The sequence below is a fragment of the Pipra filicauda genome, unplaced genomic scaffold (genome assembly GCF_003945595.2).
Source record: "Pipra filicauda isolate LSUMZ 115617 unplaced genomic scaffold, ASM394559v2 scaffold513_size392548_pilon, whole genome shotgun sequence".
In the NCBI taxonomy this organism is placed as follows: Eukaryota; Metazoa; Chordata; class Aves; order Passeriformes; family Pipridae; genus Pipra; species Pipra filicauda.
This window is the reverse complement of record NW_024104658.1, coordinates 172056-197706: the sequence shown is the minus strand read 5'-3', so window position 1 is coordinate 197706 and position 25651 is coordinate 172056. Positions and strand designations below refer to the sequence as shown.

The following is a 25651-nucleotide window of genomic DNA, read 5'->3' as shown; positions in this document are numbered from 1 at the left end:
ACAGGGAGGCTTAAGTTAGACATCAAGTATAAAAGATAAAACTAGCCATCCACTACACCAAAAAAAAATTAACAGTCAGAAGGTAAGGCTGGTTTCCTTAAAATTTTCCATGGTCTTGTATGTCTCAGGAAGCTCTTTGCTTTACTTATTTAGAGGCATGCAGTCCTATTAATTTTCACAGGCCCTCACTGTCAGACATTGGAAATACTGTCTTTCTCCAACTTTGCTGCCAAACAAATGCCCATCTTAGAGCCTTGGTCAACCCATGGCACCAGGAGATACCGACAGGTGGAAGGGACTGGATTGCTAAAACGCAGAATGCAGCAGATAATGTCCCTTTTTCTGGGAGCTTCTAGAGATAAAATGAAGAAATCCAAGGAGTAGCATGGCCCAAGGCCACTGTGCCTGGGTCAGGGAGATATGATTATTGTATATCTTTTGGAGGTCCTACTGTCGTGTGATCTCTGTTTGACTCAGAGAAGCAGGGAACCTCTAATGAGGGATTAAAAGCTGAGAGCTATTTATTCCATGAGGCAGAATACCTGGAGAAACACAAACATGCTCCTGGAAAGACACAGCAAACATACAGGTGCAGCTGAGAGTGGAAAAGCATTGTGTGCCAGCTGATCTAGTAACTAATCCACCTGGCTGTTAAAAACATACTCCAGATGTACTTTTTCCCTAAACAGAACATGCTTAGCACGAGCTTTCAGCCAGTGGATTCATCCTCCTTTCACCCACCGCACTGGAAACACCTTTTTCTCATGAATTTGGTATTGTCAGAGATGATCCTTGGTCACAGTTGAGAGCCCTTCCAAATTTCTCTCTTGTTATTATTAACCTCTTCCCATCTAAGACAGCAAGCTGTCATGGATCATCAGTCACCTCTACTCAAGGTCTCCATATCAGGTCAGCCCATGATTAAGCAACCTTGTGGCTGTATGTGCTTATCGGTGTATGTTTAATTGGCACAAAGAGATTTAACTCGCAGCTCCTACTTGCTGTGTGGCCAGTTGTGCAAAGTCTACCTCCTCCAAAAGTCACGTTCAGCCAACAGGCAGCCATCCTATGGGCAGGCAGGCACACAGAGCCAGAAATGGGGAATACCTGCCTGTTGGCTTTGGGCAACGATTTCGCTCAGGCTGGAGAAAGACCCACAGTGATGGAAATGCTACAGGGATAAAGGGGATCCGTGTGTGGGAGGAAATCCTGTCCTGTTCTTTAAAATAGAAAATAAAAGCTGGCAGAGGCAAAGCCCAGGCAGCAGCGATTGAGGCAGGACACGAAGGCAAAGCAGGTCACAGGAGATGGCTGACAAACCTGCCAAGCTTGGATTGTGTCGGACAGACTGAAATAGGGCTCAGCCTCGTGTGAGGCAGATGAAAGAGCAGGGGCACACTTCTCTACAGGGTTCCCCGTGGAGACATTTAGGCACTTCAGGAACTCCTGGAATCTGTGGTGTGTAGCTCTGGCACCACAGAGACTATTAGAGAATAGCCTTGAAGACTATTCTAGATAGAAGAACTATTAGAAGACTATCGAGAAACATCCAGCAAAGAGGTGCTCAAGGACAACAAACAAAGGCGTGTCCACACACTCCAGAAACATTCCGGTCAGAGGAACAAGAGCATGCCAGGGTGGAAAGAGCCCTGAAAGAGCCCTCAGGAACTCTGTAATATATGACAATAGACAGAGCCTTGGCTCAGGCCTATTAACAAGCAGCCACAACGGCGACTCAGAGAGCTCCTTCTGTTGGCTGGACATGGGAGAGGAGCAGGAAGGAACACAAGAACTGAGGAGCAGGAAGCCCCTGATGAAGGACTGATTGCTCAGAGCATGTTCCTGGAAAAACAGAAACATGCTTTTCATCTCCATGATGTACTTCCATGTCTGGACAATTCTGAAGCCTGTGTTTTCAATTCACGCTTAAGAAAGCACTCCAGACTGTGCACACACCCAGCCTGTGCCTCTCACACAGCATGGAAAAGAGAAGACCAGCTAAATGGTGAGATGGGGAGGAGGATGGAGAATTGGAGATAGAACAGTCCAAGCCAGAAGCCAAGCATCTGCTCTGCTCTCACTCATTCTCAGTGCAACAGCCAGAGAAAACGCTTGGTCATGATGCTCTAACAGGACCTGCTCTCCATCCCTGGGAACATCTGCCAGAATTAGTAATCCCGAATCAGAGGAGGTGAAGCATGCACTTGTGACCTTTTTCAGCAATTTTTGTATGCCTGCTGCTTTCACAGCAACCTTCTGTTATCAGCTTAAAATAAATCCAGCCCTTCTGAAAGCACTCAAGGATTGCAGAATCACAGAATCATTTAGACTGGAAAAGATCTCTTCTAAGATCACTGAGTCCAGCCATAAGCATCTGGCTCTTCCTCTACAAAGCCAGAAACTAGAACTGATGCATCTGGGGATGCAAACATGGAGGCCAAGGAGCTGTAGAGGGGGATTAATGCTGCAGTCCTGAACTCCAGGATCTGAACGGGAAGTGTGGTCTCCCCTGTCCATGATACAGCTGCTTTCAACTCAGAGAAAACAGGGAAGCCCCAGCATTGCCCCTAAATTTACAAGCAGGTGACCTCTTGTTTCTTCTCCCATGTGTGAGGCTTCATGTATTAAGCTGTGTAACCAATCGGTGCTCCACTCCCACTTCTACATCCCATGTGAGACCAGGCAAGAGTGGAACCACATCATCCAGCTGCAAAGGGACTATCTCTTTCTTCAGATGAGGTTTCTTTGAGCATGAGCCCCTCCATAAGCACTTTTTGAAGCATTTTGTGAGCTCTGGGCTCCAGACACTGAGGACAAGGACTCAGTGAGGTCTGCTGCTTTCCAGTAAGGTCTCCTGTTTTCCAGCACACAGCATGGGCTGATACTGCAGCAGCACGAGAGCAGCCAAACTGCCTACCTTGTGTAGGACCTGATCAACAACAGGCAAAACCCAGCCTGACGGAAACAAACCACAGCTCCAGCCTCTCGGTGGGATGGTGCATCCTGCACCGGCTGCACAGCTCAAGGAGCACGGCTCCTCCCCAGATATCTCTGCTGTGTGATCCAGCTTTCAGTTCTAGGCACTGACCACACCACAAAAAGGGCAGAATTTTGGAGTAATTTTTGTGTTTATATGGATAAAAAGAATCCAGATCTATGGCCATAATGCAACTCACAGATTTAATATGCCTTCCACACTTAAACTGATCTCCAGGTACCAGTCCTCAGGATAAACCTAATCCAGGACCAGAATGCCTACATAAGCCACTGCTACAGTCCAAGACCTTCTAGTGAAGCAGCTAGCTCTGGCCCCCAGCAGGGACCTGGCAGCAGGCTAGATTAAAGCTCAGCTTTAACCCCTCTGGGAATTTCCTGTACCTCACATTAGACATAGCGATAGTACTCAGAAACACACAGGGAAAGCCCAGTGGCAAATAACCTAATCAGAAGTGAAAGCCTCACACCTTCTTGATATCAGCACACCTGCAGAACCTGAGGGTCACAGTCCCCTGTGGTCAGCAGGACCAGTAAGAAGAGGAAAACACAGGAAGCCCTGCTGGACCCCCCTCTGCTGCCCCTCGCCCCCCCCCCCGCCCCAAGGGTCCAAGGCTGCTCTCCATGGAAGATTCCCAACACTTTGGCTGAAATGATGCCAGCACTTGGGCAGGGCTTGGTGTTATTTTTAACACTTGCTCACATAACTCTTTGGATGAATCCTGGGAAGAGCTTGTCACCAAAATAGTACACTGTGGGCACTATTTATACACCCACTGGCAGCACAGCAGGATATGCTAAGGAAGCAAAGCTAGAGCACCCCCTTATCCTCCTCACAGGGACCTAGGGGGGCCCTAAAACATAGTTTGTTGTTTGGGCTGGTGCTCAGAAGTGAGCAATTACCTGCAGGAGGCCTGGTATCCTGCTGAGGAGACAGACTCTCATCCATATGGGAGGGAAGCCCAGGTACAGTAAGCTTGGGGAAGATGGATGGCTGTGAGCACATCCCAGCTGCCGTGGACTAAAAAGGGAACAGTTGTGCCTAAACACAGAAAATGCTAATGCCCTCCTATTTTATCTCTCCTTGGCTACTGCGGGGAAATCCAGAAGGGGTAGGGTTTCTCAGTCGTCACCTCTTTTCTCCTATACCGCACAGGCAAAGGTGTGCAGTTGTGGGGTCAGGTGAAACTTTAAATGCCAGCAAGGCTCACCAGAAAGAAGGCACCAGACCAACAAGACTGACAGTCCTTCATCCCTAGGGACAGCAGCAGCCTCAGGCCTTCCCATACCAAAACAGTGTGTCCTAAGGAATCGAAGGAAAAACAAAACAAAACAAAACAAAACAAAAACAAATCACCCTTTTGAGACTATCTAGGGAAAAGAAGGCTCTTCCCCTGTCTAATTTTCTGGATTAAAAATAACTTCTCTAAAGCCATTTCTGAGCCTATTGAACTTCCTTGATTTTTGTCTTCCTTGAGTTTCTCCTCCCTCCCACTGTCTCCCAAGACACATCAGACTGCACTCTACTTTCACATCTCCCACAGAAGCAGGTGACATGACCTGGAGAACATGCACAGGATGCTGGTTGAGAACAGAGAAGTTACAGAAGAGAGGACCCAATTCTGGAGCAGAAAAGGGCCCAAAGTTTCATTTCTCCAGTGTGTAGATAAAAATAAAATGTATATATGCATTTTCTTTCCCTGTAAGAGAGGCTACAGTCTGAGCAGCATACTGACTGTTCATCAGAGCTACAGAACAATGCAATACAAACCCACTAATTAACACATGCTCTCCAGGCAGGGGCAGGACTGGCCACACTACTTTCAGCAGAACAAATAGAAGGGATCGGCTCCTACCTTGCTAGATACAATCTCCGCAGGACGCGGGCTCAGCTCACCGCAGCTGGAAGCCGAGTGCAGCAGCAATGGCATGAGAGCAGCAGGAAGAATACAGCATGCAGAGCCAGCGATAATCCAGAGCAAAACCAGCTTGTCCCCGTGCCGGCTCAGGGATCAGCGAGCCGTGCTGCAGGGAGTGTCTGCCGGCAGCACCCCTGTTGATGCAGGATGGCGGGCAACAGGCAACATGACAAGGCACTTCTTCCAGACAGGAGCCGGCTGAGGAATTCCTCCTGCTGCCAGCCACCTGCCCCCTCCTCCGGCACAGCGGTGCCAGGGCCTCACCCACAGCGCGTGTGGGCAGGAGAGGAGCGAGGGCTGCGGGCTGCTGGCAGCGCAAGGGCCAGATTGCTAATGAAAGCCCCAGTGTAAATACAGATGCGCTTTGGAGAGGGCGATGGCAGAAATGCAGCTCGTGTTACAGAGAGCCATTTACAGCAGGCACAGAGAGCGGGGAGAGCGTGGCGGGGCTGTGCGGGATGGCTCCACTGCCTCGGACAGCGGGCTGGGAGGGCAGCTGCCTGCCAAGGGAAGCCTGGGAAGAAGTGACCAGGAGCAAGGGGAGACCCCCCCCTCCAATTCCACACTCTTCAGCAGCTCCTACAGCTCCATACGCAGTATTTTGCATATCAGAAATGCAAACCTGTCCAATTTTCAGTCCTGCACCTCAACTGGGACAGCTCCAGCCCCACTTGGGACAGCCCCAGCCTCACATTTTCTCTGGTGCAAATGCCACAGCAGCCCACCACACCAGGGAGAAAGGCTGACTGGAGCTTTGCTCCATCCGTCAGATCAGCTCATGGTGCAGGAGCCCATTCCCGTTGTCCAGGTCCTCTCCCCACGTTCATGGGCCCCACATGTTTGAGACTTACCCTCTCTCCCGATTTCAGTGTCCTTGGCACCTACTGCTAGGATTCTTTTCCCCTGCCATTTTGGGGTAATTTACAAGCTGTGTTGCACTTGGATTTACACCAAATCTGAAAGACGGGGGATAGGTACTAGGTCAGCAAAGCAGCAAAGGGTTTGGGGGCTTTGCCGCTGCTGCACTACAACTGGAACCAGCATCAGAGAGGGTTTGTAGCTTTTAATCAGTGCCCATCAAACAAGCCTTGAAAGACCTTAGGGGGAGGCTGAGAAGGAGCTGTTTCGAGACATTTCATACCACAGCAGGCACTGCCTCTAAGCCCTGTGTCAGACAGGCATATAGCTCACACAGGTGACCTCTGAGTGAAACCAGTGACAAAGAACAGGGAGTTCATGTGGTTCTGAAGCAAGTGTGGTCTGTTCTGTCAGGACGGGGGAACCTCCAGCTCAGATGTGTAAACCTCAAGCAGGCCACTTCCCTACTCAGTGCCTCAGTTCCCCCCCTGCATCCCCTGCAAAACAAGGGCCACAACACTTACCAAGCTGCTGCAGATGTTGCAAAGTTAACTTCGTCATGGGGTGCTGGCAGCCCATAAACAGGAACGAGCATTCTGCGGGACTCTGTTACCACCCATAAAGTGGAGACTCCTCGTGGTTTTCCTCGACACACAAACTACTGCTCGCAGTTTTCTTCACTCTCACCACAGCAGATACGCCGCAAAGACAGGGATCCCCACTACCCCCAAAAGCAGGTAGTCCCTCTACCAGCTGCGCCCAGACCATCTGCCAGGCGGGAATGCGGTGCACCAGCCCGGCCTCAGCCGAGCTGTCAAAGCAGCGGAAGGGCTGAGGCTGCACTGCTCTGGAATTCCAGAAATGCACAAACACCCGTCAGCCTGCACCAGGAATGAACTCCTCCCTGCCCCCTGGACCAGGCTGAATCACTGGAAATACCAAAACAACGATGAGGTCACGTTCCCAGAGCAAGGGATTGTAGCCAGATATAGATGCGTGGAGAAGTGGGCTAAAAAGGGACGCGGTATAGGGGCTGGGGGCTCTGGCAGACAGGCACCATGGGCATTTGTCTCGTTTAAAAACAGCCTGACGCTGCCAAGAGACGTTTTTCTTCTCTGCAGGGAGAGGGAAATGGGCTTTAAACCCTTCATCCATCCCATCGAAAGAGGCACAAACATTCTAATGCTTCTGAGTGTGTAGTTTGGGGTTCAAGGAACAAGGCAGAAGTAAAATTATGATTCTAAGTCTAGTGTTCCCAAAATTTCACTATGATACCACATTCAGGCTTAAGCAGTGAAGAATCCCCCTGAGGCAAGCTGAATGGCAGACAAAAATCATATGCCCATTACTGCTTTTTGCTTTTGCTATAGCCTCAGCCAGTTTCCACAAAAGAAAACTCAAAGAATCCAGAAGCATTGATTTGGTGAGTTTTCAAAAGGATTAGCAGCAAATAACAGTGGCTCCTACTACTGCTCCTAAAATGAGTATTGAAGGCATTCCATCATGAGCAAACAAGACTCTTCAAAGTTGTGCAGTTCCAGACTTTCACAGTTCTCGATGCAGGGACACTGGAGACATTTTGCTATTTAGACTGTGAAGGAAATTGCAACACAGGACTTGGAAAGGATAAAGGAATTCACAATAGAATTTGCAATAGCCTGCTCTTTCCCCTTTCCGTAGGACGAGACATTTCGATGGATAACACCACCACCCACAGTCATGTGAATAAGAGGCTCTAAGAGTCCAGATTTTGTTCCATCAGGACATAAATCATATCCTAATCAGAATTCAAGGGGAAACAAAGACAGGATTGGATAGCTAATGCCAGGCATCTCGTCTGCCTGGCAGAGCAGTAATCATTGGACTGGCACATCCTGTGAGCCAGTGGGCAACGCCTACATCAGTCCCCTTCTCCTGACAGTCCTCCCAGATTTGCTAATAAAAGTGATAAGAAAATCTGTGGTGACCTGTGTGTAACTCCCACAGGAGAGCCATCAGACCAGAAGTGCTCAAAACCAAATCAGTTCATTTTCGCCCCACCGCTTCAGCACGTTCTGGTAACCAGAACCACCTTACTGGGTTACTCCAAGAATTCTTCTGATCTAGTGCCCTACCCCCAACATATTGGCATTGGCATATACAAATCACAGAGTATGGAGTGATTTCTTCTAAAAACACATTCTTCCAGCCTGCAACAATCAGGAACTTCTGAAGCTGGAGGTCGCACACTGACCATCACATTTCACAGACACTGAAATACATCTCTGCTATTGAGGTGTCTGGTTCCTTTTGGAATCTGTGTGTATTTTCAGTCTTCATGCCATCTCGTAGCAACATGTTCTACAAATCAACTGTGTTGAAACAGGACTTCCTTAACCTCCAGTCTAATAAATAATTTTGCTGGATGTGCTTCCTCTGTGCTGTGAGAAATAGCAAAGTTTATTAAGGTCATTCCTTACTCAACTTCTCCCTGCTGAACACTACATTATAGGCCTTTACTCTTTGTCACTGTCACCTACTTTTCCTTGTTTAATCTCTCTTCCTACAGAAGCTTAATCATCCCCATTCCACTTTTCTCTATCATGTCCAGGTCTATGTCACTCTTTTTGAGACAGAGTGACCAGCTGGTATGTGGAAGTCAAGATACAGGCACAACATGACTGAATACCTATTATAAAAGAATACAGACCAGTATTTTTTGTTTTCAGTGTGAGTTCTACCTTTTTTGGCTACAGCTGAGCATTGAGCTGATATGCACAGATAATAATTCACAGTGACTCCAAAGGGCTTGTTATGGGTAGTGAGAAACTGTTCACAAATCACTGTTATATGTGGCATTTTATCAGCATGAAATCTCATTTTCTGTTGTATCATGCTAAAGTTCTGCAAGATACACCTGTAATTCTTCAGGCAGTTTTCAAACCAACTACCCTGACTACCTTAGAATCATCAGAAAAATTAAAGTCTTCACTACATCTTCCAAACCATACCTAGATGTGTTTCACAGCATGTGTTTCACAGGGATTCCTGCAGGATCAGGCACTGCAGGTACCTGATGCCCTGTAAAGCATACCATTTGACAAGGCGTGCTCCAAGCACACTGACCAGGAATGCTCTGTTTGAGTGGATATCCCACAGTGGACTGTGGAACTCTAATGCTCGTGATGTGCAGCTGAACTCATGCTGACACAGGCCATGCACAGGCAGACGTACTCCAAAGCTTTGCCAGGCACAGTCTCAGTGCTGTGTATATGGCAGCACAACCGTAACAGCAGCAGGATGGCCACATTCCACATCCTGTTGCTGGGATGAGATTTGCAGCACACCAAATCTGCACTCACGGATGTGTGTCTGAACAAATGTCTTGCCCTGGCATTCAAGGAGGATCCTGGTGCAGTTTGAACCAGCCATTGTGAAATCAGCTAACTTGAACCTCCTCTTGTGAAGGCAGCCAAGAGCAGTTTTGGATGTCCCCTGGATGTGTTCAAGAACAGGCCGGATGGGGCCCTGAGCAACCTGATCTGCTGGGTGGCATTCCTGCCCACCATGGAGGGGTTGAAACTAGATAATCTTTTAGGTCCTTTCCAACTCAAACCATTCTATGGTTCCTGGTCACCAGGAACCTGTTAAGAAAATAAAGCTTTAATTGTAAATATGATTCAGTGCCATCATCATTCTGCCAAGGATTCCTAAAAGAGCCTGTCATTGTTGGGTGACAGTCCCATCCACGGCTCCATGGAGGACTCAGTTGGAAGTGCAGAGTCCAGGGCAATGCTGAAGGACTACAAAGATGCTCAGCAAACACCGACCCCAGGCACAATGGAAGTGAATTGTGGAAATCATGATTCCCAGTCCAGGCAAGCACACAAAAGAATGAGGAGGAGGAGAAACTATTGGCTTCAGATGAGCAGAAGGTATCAGTACCAAAACCTTAATCAGGCTTTATGTTCCAGAATCAAAGGGACAGAGACCTAGAGCCAACAAACCTCTGAAAACTCTGCTATGTGTCCAGGGCTTGATGAAGAACTTAACTGGGAATTAAGTATCTTCATTTCATATATTCCCAGTTCAAAGCCCAGGGATGGAGTGGGGAAGGGTGAAGGAGCACTTCATCTATCCCTCACCTGTTTCATGCAAAATATTGCCCACAATCCCAGAAGGAAGACAGATATGAGGTTTTAGTGAACCATAACCCTTATGTAATATCCTGGTCTGGGATATTACATCTTCCAGCTGACCTTAAAAAAAAGAAAATATATATTCCTGTGTATCACCCAATGACACTGCCCAGTCAATAGCTCTACAGACCCACCCAAAAGGCAAAACAACCAAGCCACTGACTAGAGAAAACTGAGGATACCAGGCATCCTGCACAGGAAAATGTGTCAGACAGCATCTGCTGTCACAGCAAAAACTGAACCAGAAGCAGAACTGCGGGCAGAATACTGTGCAGCCATAAACCAGGCTTGCACCTTCTGAATATTCTATGAATCCTTATCCACAGCCTGAAGGTTTCTGAGGGACGACTGCCAGGAGGCAAGAAAGCCTCTGAAGCAGCTGTTCTAGGTGTTGCTGTCTAAGCCCAAAGGATGCAAACCCATTGCTGCCAGCAAAAGGTCACCAGACTGGAACCTTGCCCAGCAGCTTCTATGAAGCACACAAACTAGCAGACTTTCAGACTGCAATTTTTCAACATGAGAGTACAAATTAGTTTTCTAAATACAGACCTGTACTCTTCATGGAATGAATGGCCTGGATGCCCGCAGGGCTGATGGAGGTAGCACTTGATGACACAAAAGACTTCAGTTTAAAATCCAGGGCAGCTACTGACTCCCTGAGTCACCTTGGTTTGCATACTTCAGGCCCTGGCTTCCTGGTGAACCAGGAGATGCTGAACCTCCCTGCCTCTCAGGGGAGGAAGAATGCAGTAAAGCTTAAAAGATCTCAGGATCTCTGCCATAAATCCCAAAATTAGGGGAGGCAAGCGGGGTTGTTCATTACGTAAAAAAGCCAGGCTTCTTTTAAGTGCCTAATTCGGATGTGGAAGCAGGATGCAGCCAGTAACAAAAACATTGGCCTTCCCTGGAGACACAGCACTCAGATCAGATGGCGCTGTGTTTGTGGGCTGATGCGCGGGGATAGCACCTACAGGTCTGCCCCGGCTTTGCTCTCAGGTCTGGGAACAGCAGTGCACACAACCAGCTCGGCAGCACAGCCCTCACCAGGGCCCACACAGCTCCCCCAAAGCCAGGCACGATGCTTCCAGAGAATCTACAAAAAGCCAGCGGTTGGATCATATGTTTTCCTAATTCAGAGGAAGCCTGGCCCAGCTCCTGCATCCCACAACATCTCCTGGTGTTGGGGAGGGGGGTGGTTTGGAAAAGGCCAGATCCATTTATAGCTGAAAAGTCTGGCAGAGGGCTCAGCTCCGTGTGGAAAAGCAGGAGCTGACAGCTCAGTACAGCCAGCTCCACCCAGCTGGAGAGGCAGGCTGGAGAAAGAGACAGGGGGTACGGAAACCGCTTCCCTTCAAGCTGCGAGGAACAGGAGAGAGAGAGAGGTAGCTTCTCGACATTGCCAGGAAGAGAAAAAACACTCTCTGCCTTCTAAGTGAATTACAAAAAGTAGGGCTGCAGAAGACTAGCTCTGGAAAACCCAAGGAGTAGCTGAGCTGCAGATATGGCCAGAAGCACTTCAGAGGTCAAGCCCAGGCTGCGGGGCTCTGTGCCCTTCTGCTGAGCCCTCCATCACATGAGCCCTGCAGCAGCACAGACCCCTATCACAGGGACGGGGACAGAGATGTCTGGGAGCTGAGGCTGGGAACTCAGCCCCCCCCCAAGCCCCCCCACTTATTACCAGGACAAATGACAGCTCCTCACTCCAGCATAGTTACATCAACCAACACATAAGCAGATGCAGCAAAAAGCCCTTGCCAGCCCTCATGGAAAAAGCTTGCCCCTGAGGACAAGGCACCAGTTTAAAGCATCAACATGCGCAGACTTATGCTGTGATGACTTCAGCTCCACCCCACGTTGTCAGGCATGAGACAGTGAGAGAGGAGAGGTATTTACATAGCTAACCCAATTTAGCTAACAATTGTGCATATTCACAATAAAATTAGGAAAAATAACCACTGAAGCTGTGTTGGGGATCACTGAGGTGATGATGCCATAAGAAAAGCAAATGCAGCCTAGACAATTCAGTGAAATACCAGAGCTATTGTACAGGCATGATAACAAAGCATCACGCAAAAAAAAAAAAAAAAATCTGGTCAGCCGCATTTAAAAATTATAAACTCAAACGAACAGGTGCAGAAAGGCCCTGAGAGAAACAGAAAACCTATCAAACAAGAAGAAACTTAAGAACCTGGCTTGTTTAGCCTAGCCAAATGTAGGCAAAGAGAGGATAGGATTGCTGTCTAAATATATCACAGGAGACAAACAAAACTGCTGAAGCAAAAAGATAATGCTGGCACGACAACAAGAGAATAAATGCACTGTGAACGCATTTAGGTTGAAAATTAGAGGGGGAAAAAATCAACCATCAGAACAGGAAGCTTTCCAGCTGGAATGGCTGGGTTTAGGATGAAGTTTATCAGTGGTCTGATGGGGTTACAGGATACAGTGCTTATGCCCACAGATATCTTTATGCTCCTATTTTTGTTCCAGCTAGTAATTAGCATGGGGCACTAATGAGATGTCTCCTTTCATCCAAAAGACCTTGCTGAGGATCACTCCACTTGGAGAACCCAGGGCAAGGAATGCAGTGCTCCTCTGCCCTCCCATTTCCTAAGAGCTGCTCATATGACTTCCAGGCTACAGGACAGTGGGAAAGAGTTGCATGGATGCATACTGATTCAGGGAGAGCTACCAGGCAGCATAGAAACAATGCGAGTGTTGCAGTTAGCAATGGAAAACACCCTTGAGGTGTCTCCGCCTGAAAGCTCCTGATGCCCCACAGTATTAGGGGCAGAGGTTGCTCTGTGTCATCCTGTGGATTCAGGGGAGAGAGATGTTCTCAGCTCTCCTCTGATACAGTGTAACCATATTATCACCGGCTATCAAAGAATCACAGAATGGTTTGGGTTGGAAGGAACCTTAGAGATCATCTTGTTCCAAAACCCCTGCCAAGGGCAGGGACACCTTCCACTACACCAGGTTGCTCAGAGCTCCATCCAGCCTGGCCTTGAACACTTCCAGGGATGGGGCATCCACAGCTTCTCTGGGCGACCTATTCCAGAGCCTCACCACCATCAAAACATAATCATTCTCGATCCCTAAATTGCAGCCCAGCGGAGTGGCAAGTACAGGCACAACAGCAGACCAATGTTCAAACTATAAATATTTATATGATGGAATCATGCGGATAAAAAGGTAGGGAGTGAAAACAAAATCCAAACCCTATTTCAGGAATTAATTTTTTTGACCTATCATAAAAATGAGGGCTTCATAAAAACCTACAGATTATCGATTTTAGCCATCGCACAGAGATGACGACACAAGGTCTCACCTTCTCCTGGGGACCAAGCAGAGCACTGCGCACATGAGAAATACAGACCACCCCTCGTCCACGGACAAGCCCCCATTCCCCGCCCCGCCGTCCCTTACCGATCGCCCGCATCGCTCCGCTGTTTACAGCCGGTCGACGGGGCGGGCTCTCGACGCTGCCCGCCCCCACTGTGTCCTCCGCCTAAGGATGTCTGACGTTTCCTTTAAGTTTCCTCTTAAAACATCCCAGCTAGGATGGAAAATTTTGGGAATTTGAGCGTTTCCCGCATCAGGATACCGGATGAAAAAAGCATTGTCTTCTCAGATCCGTCGTCCCACAGACCATCCTCCCGCTTTATGAGGTCCAGGAGTTACCATGCACTTCTGGTTATAAACTGCTCAGATCAATTAACAGAGTGCCAGGGAATCTATCATCCCAATATTCTCTTTTTATTTAAAAAAAAAAACAAAAACAAAAACAAAAACAAAAACAATTATATTACAAAATCAGGAGTGATGTAGAACAGACATCACTGCCAGCTGATGTGTTTCAAATGCTGATTGTGTCAAACTACAGAAATAATTGTATCTGGTGCAAGCTCACCAACAGCTTTATTATCCCCTGCATGTCGTATCCAACATTTTCAAATCCCCTTTTAGCCAGGAGGTGAGTGCTTTGCACGTAAACCATGTGAGAAGAGAGGCACAGTGTCAGAGTTTCCTTGCTCTGTCAACACAAGGTCTGCCTCTGCTGCTCTGCAATATATTCTGCTGCATCACATGCTAGGAACAGCTTTGATAGGACTCTCAGACCACAGACCAGTCTGGGTATCATGGGGATGTCTGTTTATCTGCACAAATTCTCCTTTTTCCTCTAACCCTAGGGAGGCTGACTGTGAAAGACATAATCCTCATCAGAAAGCTGTGATTGTCTCTGCAAAGTGAATGGTAAATCAGAGGGAGGCGACAAGCACTCACTATCAGCGGTTTCCTCAGCCAGAGTGCAGACTCTCACTTCACTTAGGTGTCTCCTTGCAGGGGAGATCACCAGATTAGAATTTGCTCCCTCCCTAGCAAGCAGCTCCTGGACACTGAAGCCTAGATCCAGTCTCAGCTCCAGTTTTGCACTGGCCATGCTGAAATTTAATACCACAGTTTGCAACAAGCCTCCCCGAGCAGCAGGTGCAACAGACTGGGGCTTTTTCTGTGCTCAGTTAAACCCAGGGAGATGAAACCTTCTATTAAGAGTTTAAACAATCTGCTGAAACTGTGACCACAGGCAGCAAGGTGTTCCATGCAGACCAGATGAAATGGGGGCATAGCTGGCCTGTTGCCATCATAGGTTGCCACCCCTGACAGCTCAGAAGCTCATGGCAGAGAACTCCCCATAAATATCAGAGGATTCCTGCACAAAAAAAAATCAATTCAAAACAAGAAAGGAGTCTAAAATTGTATGAAGGAGCTGAAAAAAACCCCAACAAACCAAAAAAATCCCAACCCACAAGCTGTATAGTCCTCTGCACAAAAAAAAGCTGCATTTAGACAGCTCAGCAGTGCTGGCAGGACAAACTCTCACGCTGCCACGCTGGCCTTCCACCCAGTAACCTTGCTGATCATGGAGCTGGTGAAACAAAACAGTGAGCAAATCCCACTTCCTCAAGATCACCATGACTCTGGCTGCGTTTGTGCATTTTAGGTCCCTCTGCTGGTAGTCAGACTGGTAGGCTTTTCAGCTCTCTGCCACCCATGTTTGACAGACAACCCATTCCCAAATAAAATGTGAGCCAGCACAGACCAGAGAAACACTGCAGCAGCTCTTAAGGCCTCACTAAGTTCCTCTGAATCTTGACCGAACATGGAGGGTGAGGGAGCCACCAGGGAACTTCATCCCTTACACTGAAACACAGCACCAGTGGAGTAAAGGCTATTTCAGGTGCTAGCCATGAAATAGCATTTCTGCTTTCAATACTGCTTGTGTAATCACCATCAAGCCAGATGCATGTGCATCTCAGTCTGTTATGGTGGCGGAGACACCTGAAGCTGGCAGGTCAGCTGAGCCCTAACCATGGCATGGGCTTCTCAGGGCCAGATTTTATTATTTGGACCATATGGGAGTCTGGGCGTCTTCTGCTCTTTTATTTTAAGTTTAAATTAAGTGGCTGGTGCCCAGTTACAAAACCTGAGAGGGCTCTGAGGACAATGATCTTTTACAGGAGCAGATTTGCAATGCAGATAAAACAGCGCAGGCTGAGGAGTGTCAGCTCCTTGTCCCTTGACCAAGTAAGGGTTTGTCTGAGCTTGCAGCAGTTCCCGATCACAGGTGTGGGATGAGGGTGCTCTTTGGGCACTGGCCATCTCCTGAGAAAGTGGATTACAACCAAAAGGCTACAAGATTACACGTATTACAAAGATTGTGGATTTGGGGTTTGTGTGGCTGGACCTAAGGCACACCTGGGGTCGATACTGTCACCCCAGTAATACGGTCCAGAGTGGATTCATGAAGAGAAACAAAGGTACAAGAATGAGAAAGGCATTGCCAATTCGGCCTTTCTCTCAGACTGGACATCTCTTTGCTCTGAGGTATGTAGTTAAAGGGAGGGAAAAAATAGCATTATGAGCAATCTTGGGGAGTGGATATGCCTCCTGCAGCACATTCTCTCTTGTTCCATGGAGGCCCTCTGGGATACCATACAACTCCTGCCCACCTTCCCCAGCAGCAGCATGCATCTTTGGAAAAGAAGCTGGAATCAGAAGATACATATGGGTGACAGGAAAGGCCCAAGTCCTTGATTTGGTAGGCTAGAAGGCAGAACTCTGGGCAGCCACTGGCTCAGTCCTCTCCTGACAGCCCTTTACTTTGGTTTGCTTTGGTTTTTTTTTGGGGGGGGGGGATTGTCCTTTTCTTTTTTTTTTTTCTTTTTCTTTCGTTCCTTTTTTTTTTTTTTTTTTTACAATCCTTTGTGTTTATATTTGTCACTGTTTGGTGAAAATGTTCCTGTTGTGGCAAAAGGTGATTTTGGCCGCATGTTTCTGCCGGACATAATGAGCGCTCCAAAGCCGTGCTGATGAGAGAAGGCATAGCCAGAGCGGCGGGTGCTGGTCCGACGCAGCCGTCTCTTGGGTGAGGGCGGAGGGGGCCGCTTTTTGGCTTCCTTGATCTTGAGTAGGACCTGAAATGAGACAATAAGGTGCAAAAAGTGCAAAGTGCATCATTATTCACAAGCACAGTAGAAGAGGAGCAGAGAAAGGGAAACAAAAGCAGCGATCCAAGGCCAAAAGTGACTGACAAAAGGGGGCAATGGCAGGAGGGGAGGCAGAATGGCGACTGAAGTGGCAGCACAGGGCGGCAGCCTGGTAAAAGGAAAAAGCAATCTTATTCTAAAAGGCATTAATGGGAGTGTCATCCGTAAGTCATGGGAGGGAATGATTTCCGTGTATTGTTCTTAGCAGCTCTGTAACGCCCCGGCTGGGGTATTACTGCAGCTCTTCAAGGCACTCAAATCACCCAAAATGTGAAAATCATCTTGACCATAGTCAAAAGTCCAGAAAACAAATGAGGAAAACATTTAAGAACTGGCATATTTAATATGGAAAACAGACTACTAAAAGGGATTTCTGATATGTAAAAGCTTTTTGTGATGAGAATGATTATTGTCATAGAATTATAGAATCATGAAGTGTTTTAGGTTGGAAGGGACCTTGAGGACCATTATCATTCCAATCCCCCTGCCACTAGACCAAGTTGATCAACACGCCATGCAGCCTAGCCTTGAACACGTACTGGGATTGATAGATTCTTGTACTCCTTGCCAGAAGGGAAATAAATATTGCACTTTATTTGCAGGTCGTGGGCTTTCTGCTCCCAAGTGGCCACTGAGTTAATCTGTGGTTAAGCACCTTTTCAGAAAGAGGTTGTCTAATGCAGGAGGCTGGTACTGAGTGCCTGTGGCTCAGCAGAATCCCCAGCTGCTGGACTCCTGTGCTTCTTGCTTGGCCCAACGGCAGCGATAGTTACTTGGCCCCTCTAAACATTGGGTCTATTTACTGCCAGCTGGGCAAGTCCACACAGCAGGAAACCCAAATACTCCTCTCCTGTGACCATTCACTTCCAGAGGAGACAGAAAAGTAATATTGTGCTAGAGAGAGAGAGATGCCTGACCCTAGCACTGAAGCTGGAATTCTGGGTGACAGCTGTTTGACTTCTACTCAACTGAGGGGTAAACTCAGCCTGTTTTTACACCCCTGAACTGCCTCTTTGTCCCAAGGACCTCCCTACCTAGAACTCTTCACTAGCACCCACCTACCCTCTCTGCAAGGGCTGAGAATTCCCCTAACTCCTTCTAAAGTCCTGGAGAACCTGGGGAGCTCCACAGACATCCCGAGGATGACCAGGCAAGGCAGTCAACTGTGGTGCATGCCCTTGGTGCTGTGCTCTGACACTGGTTCCTGGCAGCTCGGTGCAGGGAGATAAAGGAAGCACGAGGTGGCAGTAGCACTCAGCAGATGCTCCTGTTTGGAAGCGAGCCTGAGGAGCTCTGTGCATGCTGCTGTTCTTGGCTGCAGTGAGCTATGAGCTCTCTGCCCACTCTATCACTCCCAGCCTCTCCTTGCCCTACTGCCCTCATCTTCATATTCCCGGGGATGGGAAGGCATCTGGTTTCAGAGCGGGCATGTAAGCATTGGCTACAAAAGAAGTATATTCTGAAATCAAAAAAATCCCCACCAAACATGTCTACCCGGGTGGAGGGTGGAAGGCTGTGGTCTGCCAGGCTAAAAACTGCACAGCAGCAGGGCAGGAGAAACACACCATTCCTTTGCCACTGAGCCACAGTGCTTAAACCCTGCACCTAAAAATAGTGCAGCTTTCCTGCCTCAGAGCATTCTAATCCACATCTAAATAATCTCAGCCTTGGTCCCAGCTGCAGATGGTTTGAACTGTGCCAAAACCCAAATTCAATCCTCCTCAGGGGAGTAGGGCACAGACGGATAGTGGCACTTGCACAGACAGAGACACACACTCCAAGCGATGCCAAGCCCATGGCTCCATGGTAAACCTAGGCCATAGTAAGTAGGATTTCTGGTTTAATAAGGTATCTCCTTACTTTATCACTGGGTGTTGGCTTTAACTGAGTCTTCAGGAATCGAAAGCCAACCACAGGCAGCACGCAGAGGGTGATGCTGAGGAAGATTGCTAGCCACACATTCGGTTGGCTGAGGGTGTTTCGAGCCGTACCTGAAAAACAAAAGCATGATTAAAACAGTAAAAGCAGCACCTCTTGTTCACCTGAACCTTTTGCTCTCTGATTTCAAAGAACTTGACAAACAGACCAAAATACATGGCAGACACCATCTCCAACAGTGAAATTCACTGGCTGTAGAGAGGACAGCAATGCCAGTGTCACTGTCACGAGCAAAGAAAAATGAAATATCCAGACACAGTTGCAGCAACAACCCAGGGATACAATGATGTCAGAGTAATCTCTTTAGAAAGAGTCAAATCACTGCAAAGGATTCATATAAATGTTCAGGAGACCTTCATCAGAAGTCCAGCCCTCCCACCTTTTGCCAGGACTCTAGTGCAAAAGGAGGAATACTACTTTGTTACTTTCCAGTACCATTTCCTGAAGCATATGGAATACTACTCTGACTGCACAGCAGACAATGGGAATCACAGCCCTTTATGAGAGAAGCATGTGTTGCTCTGGGTATCTGCACAGACAGTGTAGCCTAATGGGTATATTGGCAGAACTACTGCCATGTACTGGTGTGTCACTGACACCTTCTTTGAAACAAAGTGCTCACTTCTGGCTTCTCCAAAATTGAATGAATATAAGATAGAACAAACAGTCTGCAAAACTCTCAATAAAGGGTTTAATGATGCTGTTGTTGGCAGTAAAGTTGCTGAATATTTTCTTTCCAGTTGGCCAAATTCTGCTGTAATACAATTCCACTGAAATTAAAGTAAACAAGTTGTCTCAGTCCAGACTAGAAACACTTTTCTTAAAAACGACCTTATTGTCTCACAGCACTATGGCTAGTTTAATAACACAGTAATGAGATGGCAGCAGATAGTGATATCCCTGGCAAGTGAGTTAGAATCACCATGGAATCATCAAAGTTGGAAGGGATCTTCAAGATCATCCAATCCAACCATTCACCTGTTTTTGGAAACTGAACAGGCACGCTGTCTTCTCTCACTCAGCATTTTAAACAGTAAAAGTCATCTCACAGTGGACGTGATCACCTGCTTGAAAAATATATTGCAACAACTGACCTGCATCTCAGATAGTTCTAAATTGGCTTAAGGCCCTTGCTATTGCAGTGAAGGTAGGCAGAACAAGTTTTACTGAAGTCATCCAAAAATAAAGGCATTGATCAATTAAAAAATCTGAGACTTGGAACACAAAGTTTGGGGATTTTGGAAGTAGAGGCTCATAACAATGTTGTATCAATACTGGCTATGGATGCACAGAGCTATTTAAAACATCCAAATTCACTAATCATACATGTTTCTTCTGGTCAGAGTCTCAGGAGGTAGATTTATTTTTACGTTAGCCATCATTTTTTGCATGTGCTCAGAAATCTGTTATGTAGAGTAACTACAAAGACCTGGTCATCACTGGAATGTTTTTGGTTTTGTTGTTGTTGGGAATCTGCCATTTAACCTGGCAGAAGGCTCACCTTAATCACACAGCATTTTTCTCATGTCTAACTGGATGTTGTACTTCTATGCTTTCCTATGCCAAAATGTTAACTTATTTACAAGGAAGACACATCCTTCTGACAATAAAATGCTTCTAGATATCTGTAAGAATTGGACACCTGCAGAAGAGCAGCATAAAATGTTCCAGCCAGCTCTGTAGGTTTATTTAAAGAACCATTCCTGTTATGGGAATGCCCATTCTTACACAAGGAAGTGAACATGGCACACATTCACCTGGATGGACCGGATTCCAAATAAGTATTCCCAATCACTCAGAAATATCCTGGCATTTCTTGTAGAAAGGGCAGTCAATCTATTCTGAAATATACTTAGAAATACTCAGCAGATTTAAGCCCTGCAGTATGTCCATTTTGAGTGCAATCCAGATTTGTCCCAGGGCTTACCAACGAAGGGAAAGGAGGCTGTGAAGATCAGATACATGCCATCACTATACATGGTGAAGGTGATAGCAAAATAAACAGAAAGGCTTCCCCAGATGAAGAACTGGTTCACAACTGTCCAGTAAGAGGTGTCCAAGCCAATCTGAAAGAAGGGAAAAATACAGCCATTGTCAGTGCCTTCATTATTTAGTACTGAACACAGCTCGTCCTATATTTTGTACATCTCCCCCTAAGACTGCTATTCATTCAAGTCTCAAGAACTAACAAGTCACAAATCATAGGATGCTGGGAAACCATTCAAGGCAAGCATTACTACATTTATCCTGCTATTGCCCTCTTGTCAAGCATTCATTAGTGGACAGTACTGAAGACAGGATGTCAAGATACCTTAAAGACCATCTAATTTCAACCCCTGCCATGGCACTTTGCATTAGACCAAATTGCTCCAAACCCCATCCAAACTGGCCTTAAACACTCCCAGGGATGGGGCATCCACAACTTCTCCAGGCAACCTGTCCCAGTGCCTCACAGTAAAGAATTTCTTCCTAATATCCAATCTAAACCTACTCTCTTTCACTGTAAAGCCAATACCTGTTGTCCTATCACCACATGCCCTCAGAAAAAGTCCCTCTCCAGCTTTCTTGTGGGCCCCCTTTAAGTATTGGAAGGCCACAATGAGATCTCCTTGGAGCTTTTTCTTCTCAAGACTGAACAACCCCAACACTCTCAGCCTGTCTTTACAGAGAGGTGCTCCAGCCCTCTGATCATCTTCATGGCCCTGCTCTGGACTTGCTCCAACAGGTTCACCACCTCCTTATGCTGGGGGCTCCAGAGCTGGACACAGCAAGTTAAAAATAAGCCCTGCTTATTCCCCACCCCTAAGCTGTGATCTGACATTGGATGTTAAGCAAAGAAGTCTACAAGACCTCAGACAGCAGAAACCATTATCTAGGGAAACATGATTGACTAGTTTTCTTTTAAGAAATCTCTCTCATCCTGATAGTATCATCTGAGTTTTCTACCACCCAGGTCTCAGCTATTTCTTCCAGTGAGTACAGACCTAGCATCTGCGTCATGCATGGCCCAGGCTCCACAGACAGCTCCATAATGGAGAACCTACAAATAACTGATAGCAGACAGTCAGTCCTGTGCTTCAAACCCTTCCCATAACACTAGAACAAGTCCTTTTCTATTCCCTGCCTTAACTGATTTGTCGGCTATGATTGCAAACTTCCCAAGGCAAAGACTCTGCTTTTCTGTCACCCTGATCTTTCATAACATATAAATCTCCTTTTATGTTGAACTGAGGAGATTAATGAGGCATCAAGAGACTTTTTTTGGTTTTGCAAGAATGCAAGATACAGCAGCAAATACAATGCTATCAAGACCCCAAGTGGCCCTCCAGATGCTGCCATCATGAAACAGAAACTAATTCCTAAAAATATTACCTGGGATGCCTTACCTGTACAGACACCACAATCAGTAAGCAGGTCTGGGCCATCAGAGCAAAGGACTGGTAGTCAGCAATGGCCTTCCCATCACTCCTCATTGTATTGTACATGGCCCCATAGGGGATGAAGAAGAGGATGAGGGAACTGTAGATCCCTTGCAACATGCACTTGACAAACACCACTTTGTTAAAATAGAGGTTTTGCTGGCCAGGCACATACAGCTGAGGAAACAGCATGCTCCAACGATCATCCACATCCTGAAAGCAGTGAGGAGAGGGTCAGATTTACTGGCAGCTACCCAGCTGAGCAGATAGACCACTTAGGACTGCCGTGTTCCTTTGACATGCATTTCCATGAGAAAAGGCTTAGCACACAACTCATTCAGTTGTGCTTACTACCATGGCACATGCCAAAGTCACCTAGGCATACTTTCCATGTTGCATTTCATCTTTCTTGTGCTGAAAAAATTGACAGCTAATGAAAGAAAAATAATAAAGCAGACTGTATGGTCTGCTCTCCAGAGAGTTGACTGGAAGCTAAGGTTTGGAAAATACTTCCCCAGGGTCAACACACAGGCAAGGCTCTCTTATTTGCATCTCTTAAGTGTCCAGAGCTGAACACTGGGAATCACTGCAGAGTAGCCAGTTCCTACTTATTTAACTTGTAGGAACAGCTTTATTGCTCCTGTGTCTTGTCAAACAATAACAGTGAGGTAGAAATGTGTGTGTGAAATTACCACAGAAAAAACTCTCTAGAAAGGCTGAACCTGGAAAATCTGGCTTCAAAGATCTAGCTAATTAATTGTTGTGTCTGGTCATTAGAAAGTCACTTGTCAGGCTTCAGGAACACAGCTAGTAGGATATGAATACTTCACGGGAGTGTTGCAATGGCAGCTTGTACTGTAGGCAGCAGCCTAACCCAAAAGTCTCATTACACACTAAAATCCACAGATCAAATCAGGATAATCATAAAATTATAGATATCTCAAGTTGGAAGAGACTCATAAGGATCATCAAGTCCAACTCCTCGTTCCTCATAAGATTACCTAAACCTAAATCATACGACTAGGAAGGAATACACCATCTCCCTTGTGCATCCTTCTTTTTGTGGTCTAAGTTCTCACTGGGAGGACATCATTTCAGTGGTTACCACAGTATCTAGCCAAAAGATCAGCTGTTTTTGTTTCATGGGACCAGCTCAAAGCACCTGGAGATAAAATCTCTATTAAAAAAAATCCCAAAAGTGGTGACAAAAACAGTACCTGATCGAAGAGACTCATTCCTAGCACTGGAAGGGAGGTATATACCAAATTGTAAAGTGTAATGAACCACTCATCATAGACGGTCTGGAAAAAAAACATAACAGACATAAAGTTAGCAAAACACTGTCTTTTCAATTTCTTTGAAAGTATATGCAATTAAATGCTGCAACACCTTGGTTTGAGATGTTACTAAGACAAAAGGGATAAGATGACTCAGGCTCAGCATTCCTAAACAGGGGAGGGACCACGTTATACCAGCCCAGTTTGCACAGCACCCACTGCTGGCTGCAGCCAGAGCAGGATCCTTCTGCACCACCCTGCACCGCCAGCCCCTGACTATCTGCACTCCCCATGTCTGGGTTTGGTTGGAGGCTGGTTTGCCTGGAACAAAGTCCAGTTTTTTCACTGTAGATGTGCTCCTCTTCCAAGCTGCTGACACACGCAGGCATCTCAGGGTTAAACTGCTTGTTCCAAATATGCGAACACAGGTCTTGCAAGATCTGCACCAAACTGTAACCTGTGTCATCAGCTGATGGTTGTAATCACTTTTGGAAACCCTGCAAGTGATCTATGTGCTTCATAAGGCACGTAAGTGGCAGGGAAGGTTTATATTGGATATTAGGAAAAAATTCTTCACCGAAAGGGTGGTCAGTGTTCAAAACAAGTGTGGATGTGGAATTTGGGTACATGGTTTAGTGGTGAACGTGGCAGTGTTGGGTTAATGGTTGAGAGGTCTTTTCCAACCTTAATGATTCTATGATTCTGTACGTCTTCAGGCATCTGTCCTCCACCAGCAGCACAATGAATGCAGCAATATCTGCTTTATACCTATATGGCTGAAGAAGACAGACTTGAGTCCATTCAGTGAGGTAGGAGGAATGGCTTAGTTTATTTTCTTGTAAAATGTTTCCAGATACTCTGTTTGAAAACTCTAGACAGAATCATAGAGTGGTTTTGGTTGGAAGGGACCTGTAAAGGGACCCTGCAATCAGCAGGGCCATGCTCAACTAGGTTACTTAGAGCCCTGTCCAACTTGACCTTGAATGTTTCCAGGAATGGGACATCCACCATCTCTCTGGACAACCTGTGTGTTTTACCACCTTCTTTGTAAAAAGCTTCTTCCTTGTATCTAACCTATGTTTAGTTTAAAACCATTACCCTTTGTCCTATCGCAATAGGCTCTGCTAAGAAGTTCCTCTCCGACTCTCTTGTAGCCCCTTAGCTACTGGAAGGTGCTCAAAATTCTCCCCAGAGCCTTCTCATCTCCCAGCTGAACCACCCCAGCTCTCTCAGCCTGTCTTCACAGGAGAGGTGCTGCCCTCTGATTATCTTAGTGGCCCTGAAGAAACAAAAGCTGGACCTACCTGTGCTGAGAAGCCAGAGAAGAAGCCATACCAGAAATGCACTAAGGTGAAGGCAAAATTCTTATAGAAGAAGTATTTTAGGAACTTGCACATGCGGATGTAGGACCACCGGCCATGGACCAAGAGCAGGCGCTGCAGGTAACGGAACTGGGCAAAGGAGAAGTCACTGGACAAGACCGCCTGCATCCCCTCCTGGCCACTGATACCAACCCCAATGTGGGCAGCTGCAACAAGAAGGTTATTGATCACGTCATTACACCGAGAGTTTTGATTACCCCGTTTTTAAAATCAGTTCCCTGCACTGGAGCACTGTGTTAATTCCCTCGCAGCCTTCATAAAAAGTCATATGCAAAGCCATTTAAAAAAAAAAATAGCCTTGGAGCACTAATTCTTTCAGCAGCACCATGATTTTGGCTGGGTGATACATTTCCCATAACCGGGATTTTATTATTTGAATGAAATTCTAGGTTCAGTGACAATTTATGTTTTGTTTCTGAGCGCTTTCCAACAGCACAAATACTGTTGTTCATAAAAGCTGCTGCTATGAAAAAATAAATTTAATTTATATTGACATGTGACTTACTTTTTACATGCATGCACGTCCTTCCAGTAACCTTAAAACATCACCCCAGACAAGCAAAATGCTCAAACCATTTTTAGATTTCTCAGACACTGTGCTACAAGGCGGACTGTAGCCTTTTTATATTTCCTGGGTTTTATTAGTTCAATCAAATAATTGATAGAAGAGTCACTTCTTTTTTAATGGTAACTTGGGTTTATTAAACATGGACATAAGTTTAATGTGACAGCTAATTATACAGCTTTAACTAATGAGAACAATCTTGATGGTTGGAGGTTGGTTACATTCAAAGGTTTCCACGGAACAGCGACTTGATAAAATCCCAAAGTCTCAGTCCTCTTGGTGGGGGGAGTGGGTTAGTTTCTAATTATCATGTACACTTTAACTTTTCTTCGCCTTTCTTTGCTGACTGCCTGACTTATCTCCCTTGAAGCTCTCTACTTAGCCTTTTCTTTCTTAATTAAAAAGCTCCAGTTAATCAATTCGTGCAAATTAACACAAGAAAGATTAGCAATAGGCCTTCCGAATAATCTTAATTTAATTATACCTAGATAGGGGATTTTTTTCATAAATTCACTGAGGTAATGCAGCATCAAATGATGCTCAAGGATGAAAGCGCCTGGAAGCCCGTCA

The 25651-nt window shown here is 46.4% G+C and overlaps 2 protein-coding genes across 3 annotated transcripts in view; both read right to left on the bottom strand.

Moving 5' to 3' along the window:
- Positions 1 to 6398, bottom strand: part of RUSC2 (RUN and SH3 domain containing 2) — a 50506-nt gene extending 44108 nt beyond the window's left edge. Inside the window, exon 1 of one of the 2 annotated variants that reach the window (XM_027748422.2) lies at positions 6296 to 6398. The gene's annotated coding sequence lies outside the window, so the exon portion shown is untranslated. Of the gene's footprint in view, positions 1 to 4850; positions 5100 to 6295 lie in introns of those variants that run through there. The other variant, XM_027748421.2, reaches the window with a different exon arrangement.
- LOC114002464 (phospholipid-transporting ATPase FetA-like) overlaps positions 4888 to 25651 on the bottom strand; it is a 74921-nt gene continuing 54157 nt past the window's right edge. The window contains exons 22-29 of the mRNA XM_027748433.2: positions 24439 to 24662; positions 23075 to 23158; positions 21825 to 22070; positions 20366 to 20504; positions 18361 to 18491; positions 16211 to 16428; positions 6385 to 6618; positions 4888 to 5047 (exon numbers count right to left, since the gene is read on the bottom strand). Of these exons, the coding sequence (XP_027604234.2) occupies positions 4888 to 5047; positions 6385 to 6618; positions 16211 to 16428; positions 18361 to 18491; positions 20366 to 20504; positions 21825 to 22070; positions 23075 to 23158; positions 24439 to 24662 (1436 nt within the window). The remainder of the gene's footprint in view (positions 5048 to 6384; positions 6619 to 16210; positions 16429 to 18360; positions 18492 to 20365; positions 20505 to 21824; positions 22071 to 23074; positions 23159 to 24438; positions 24663 to 25651) is intronic.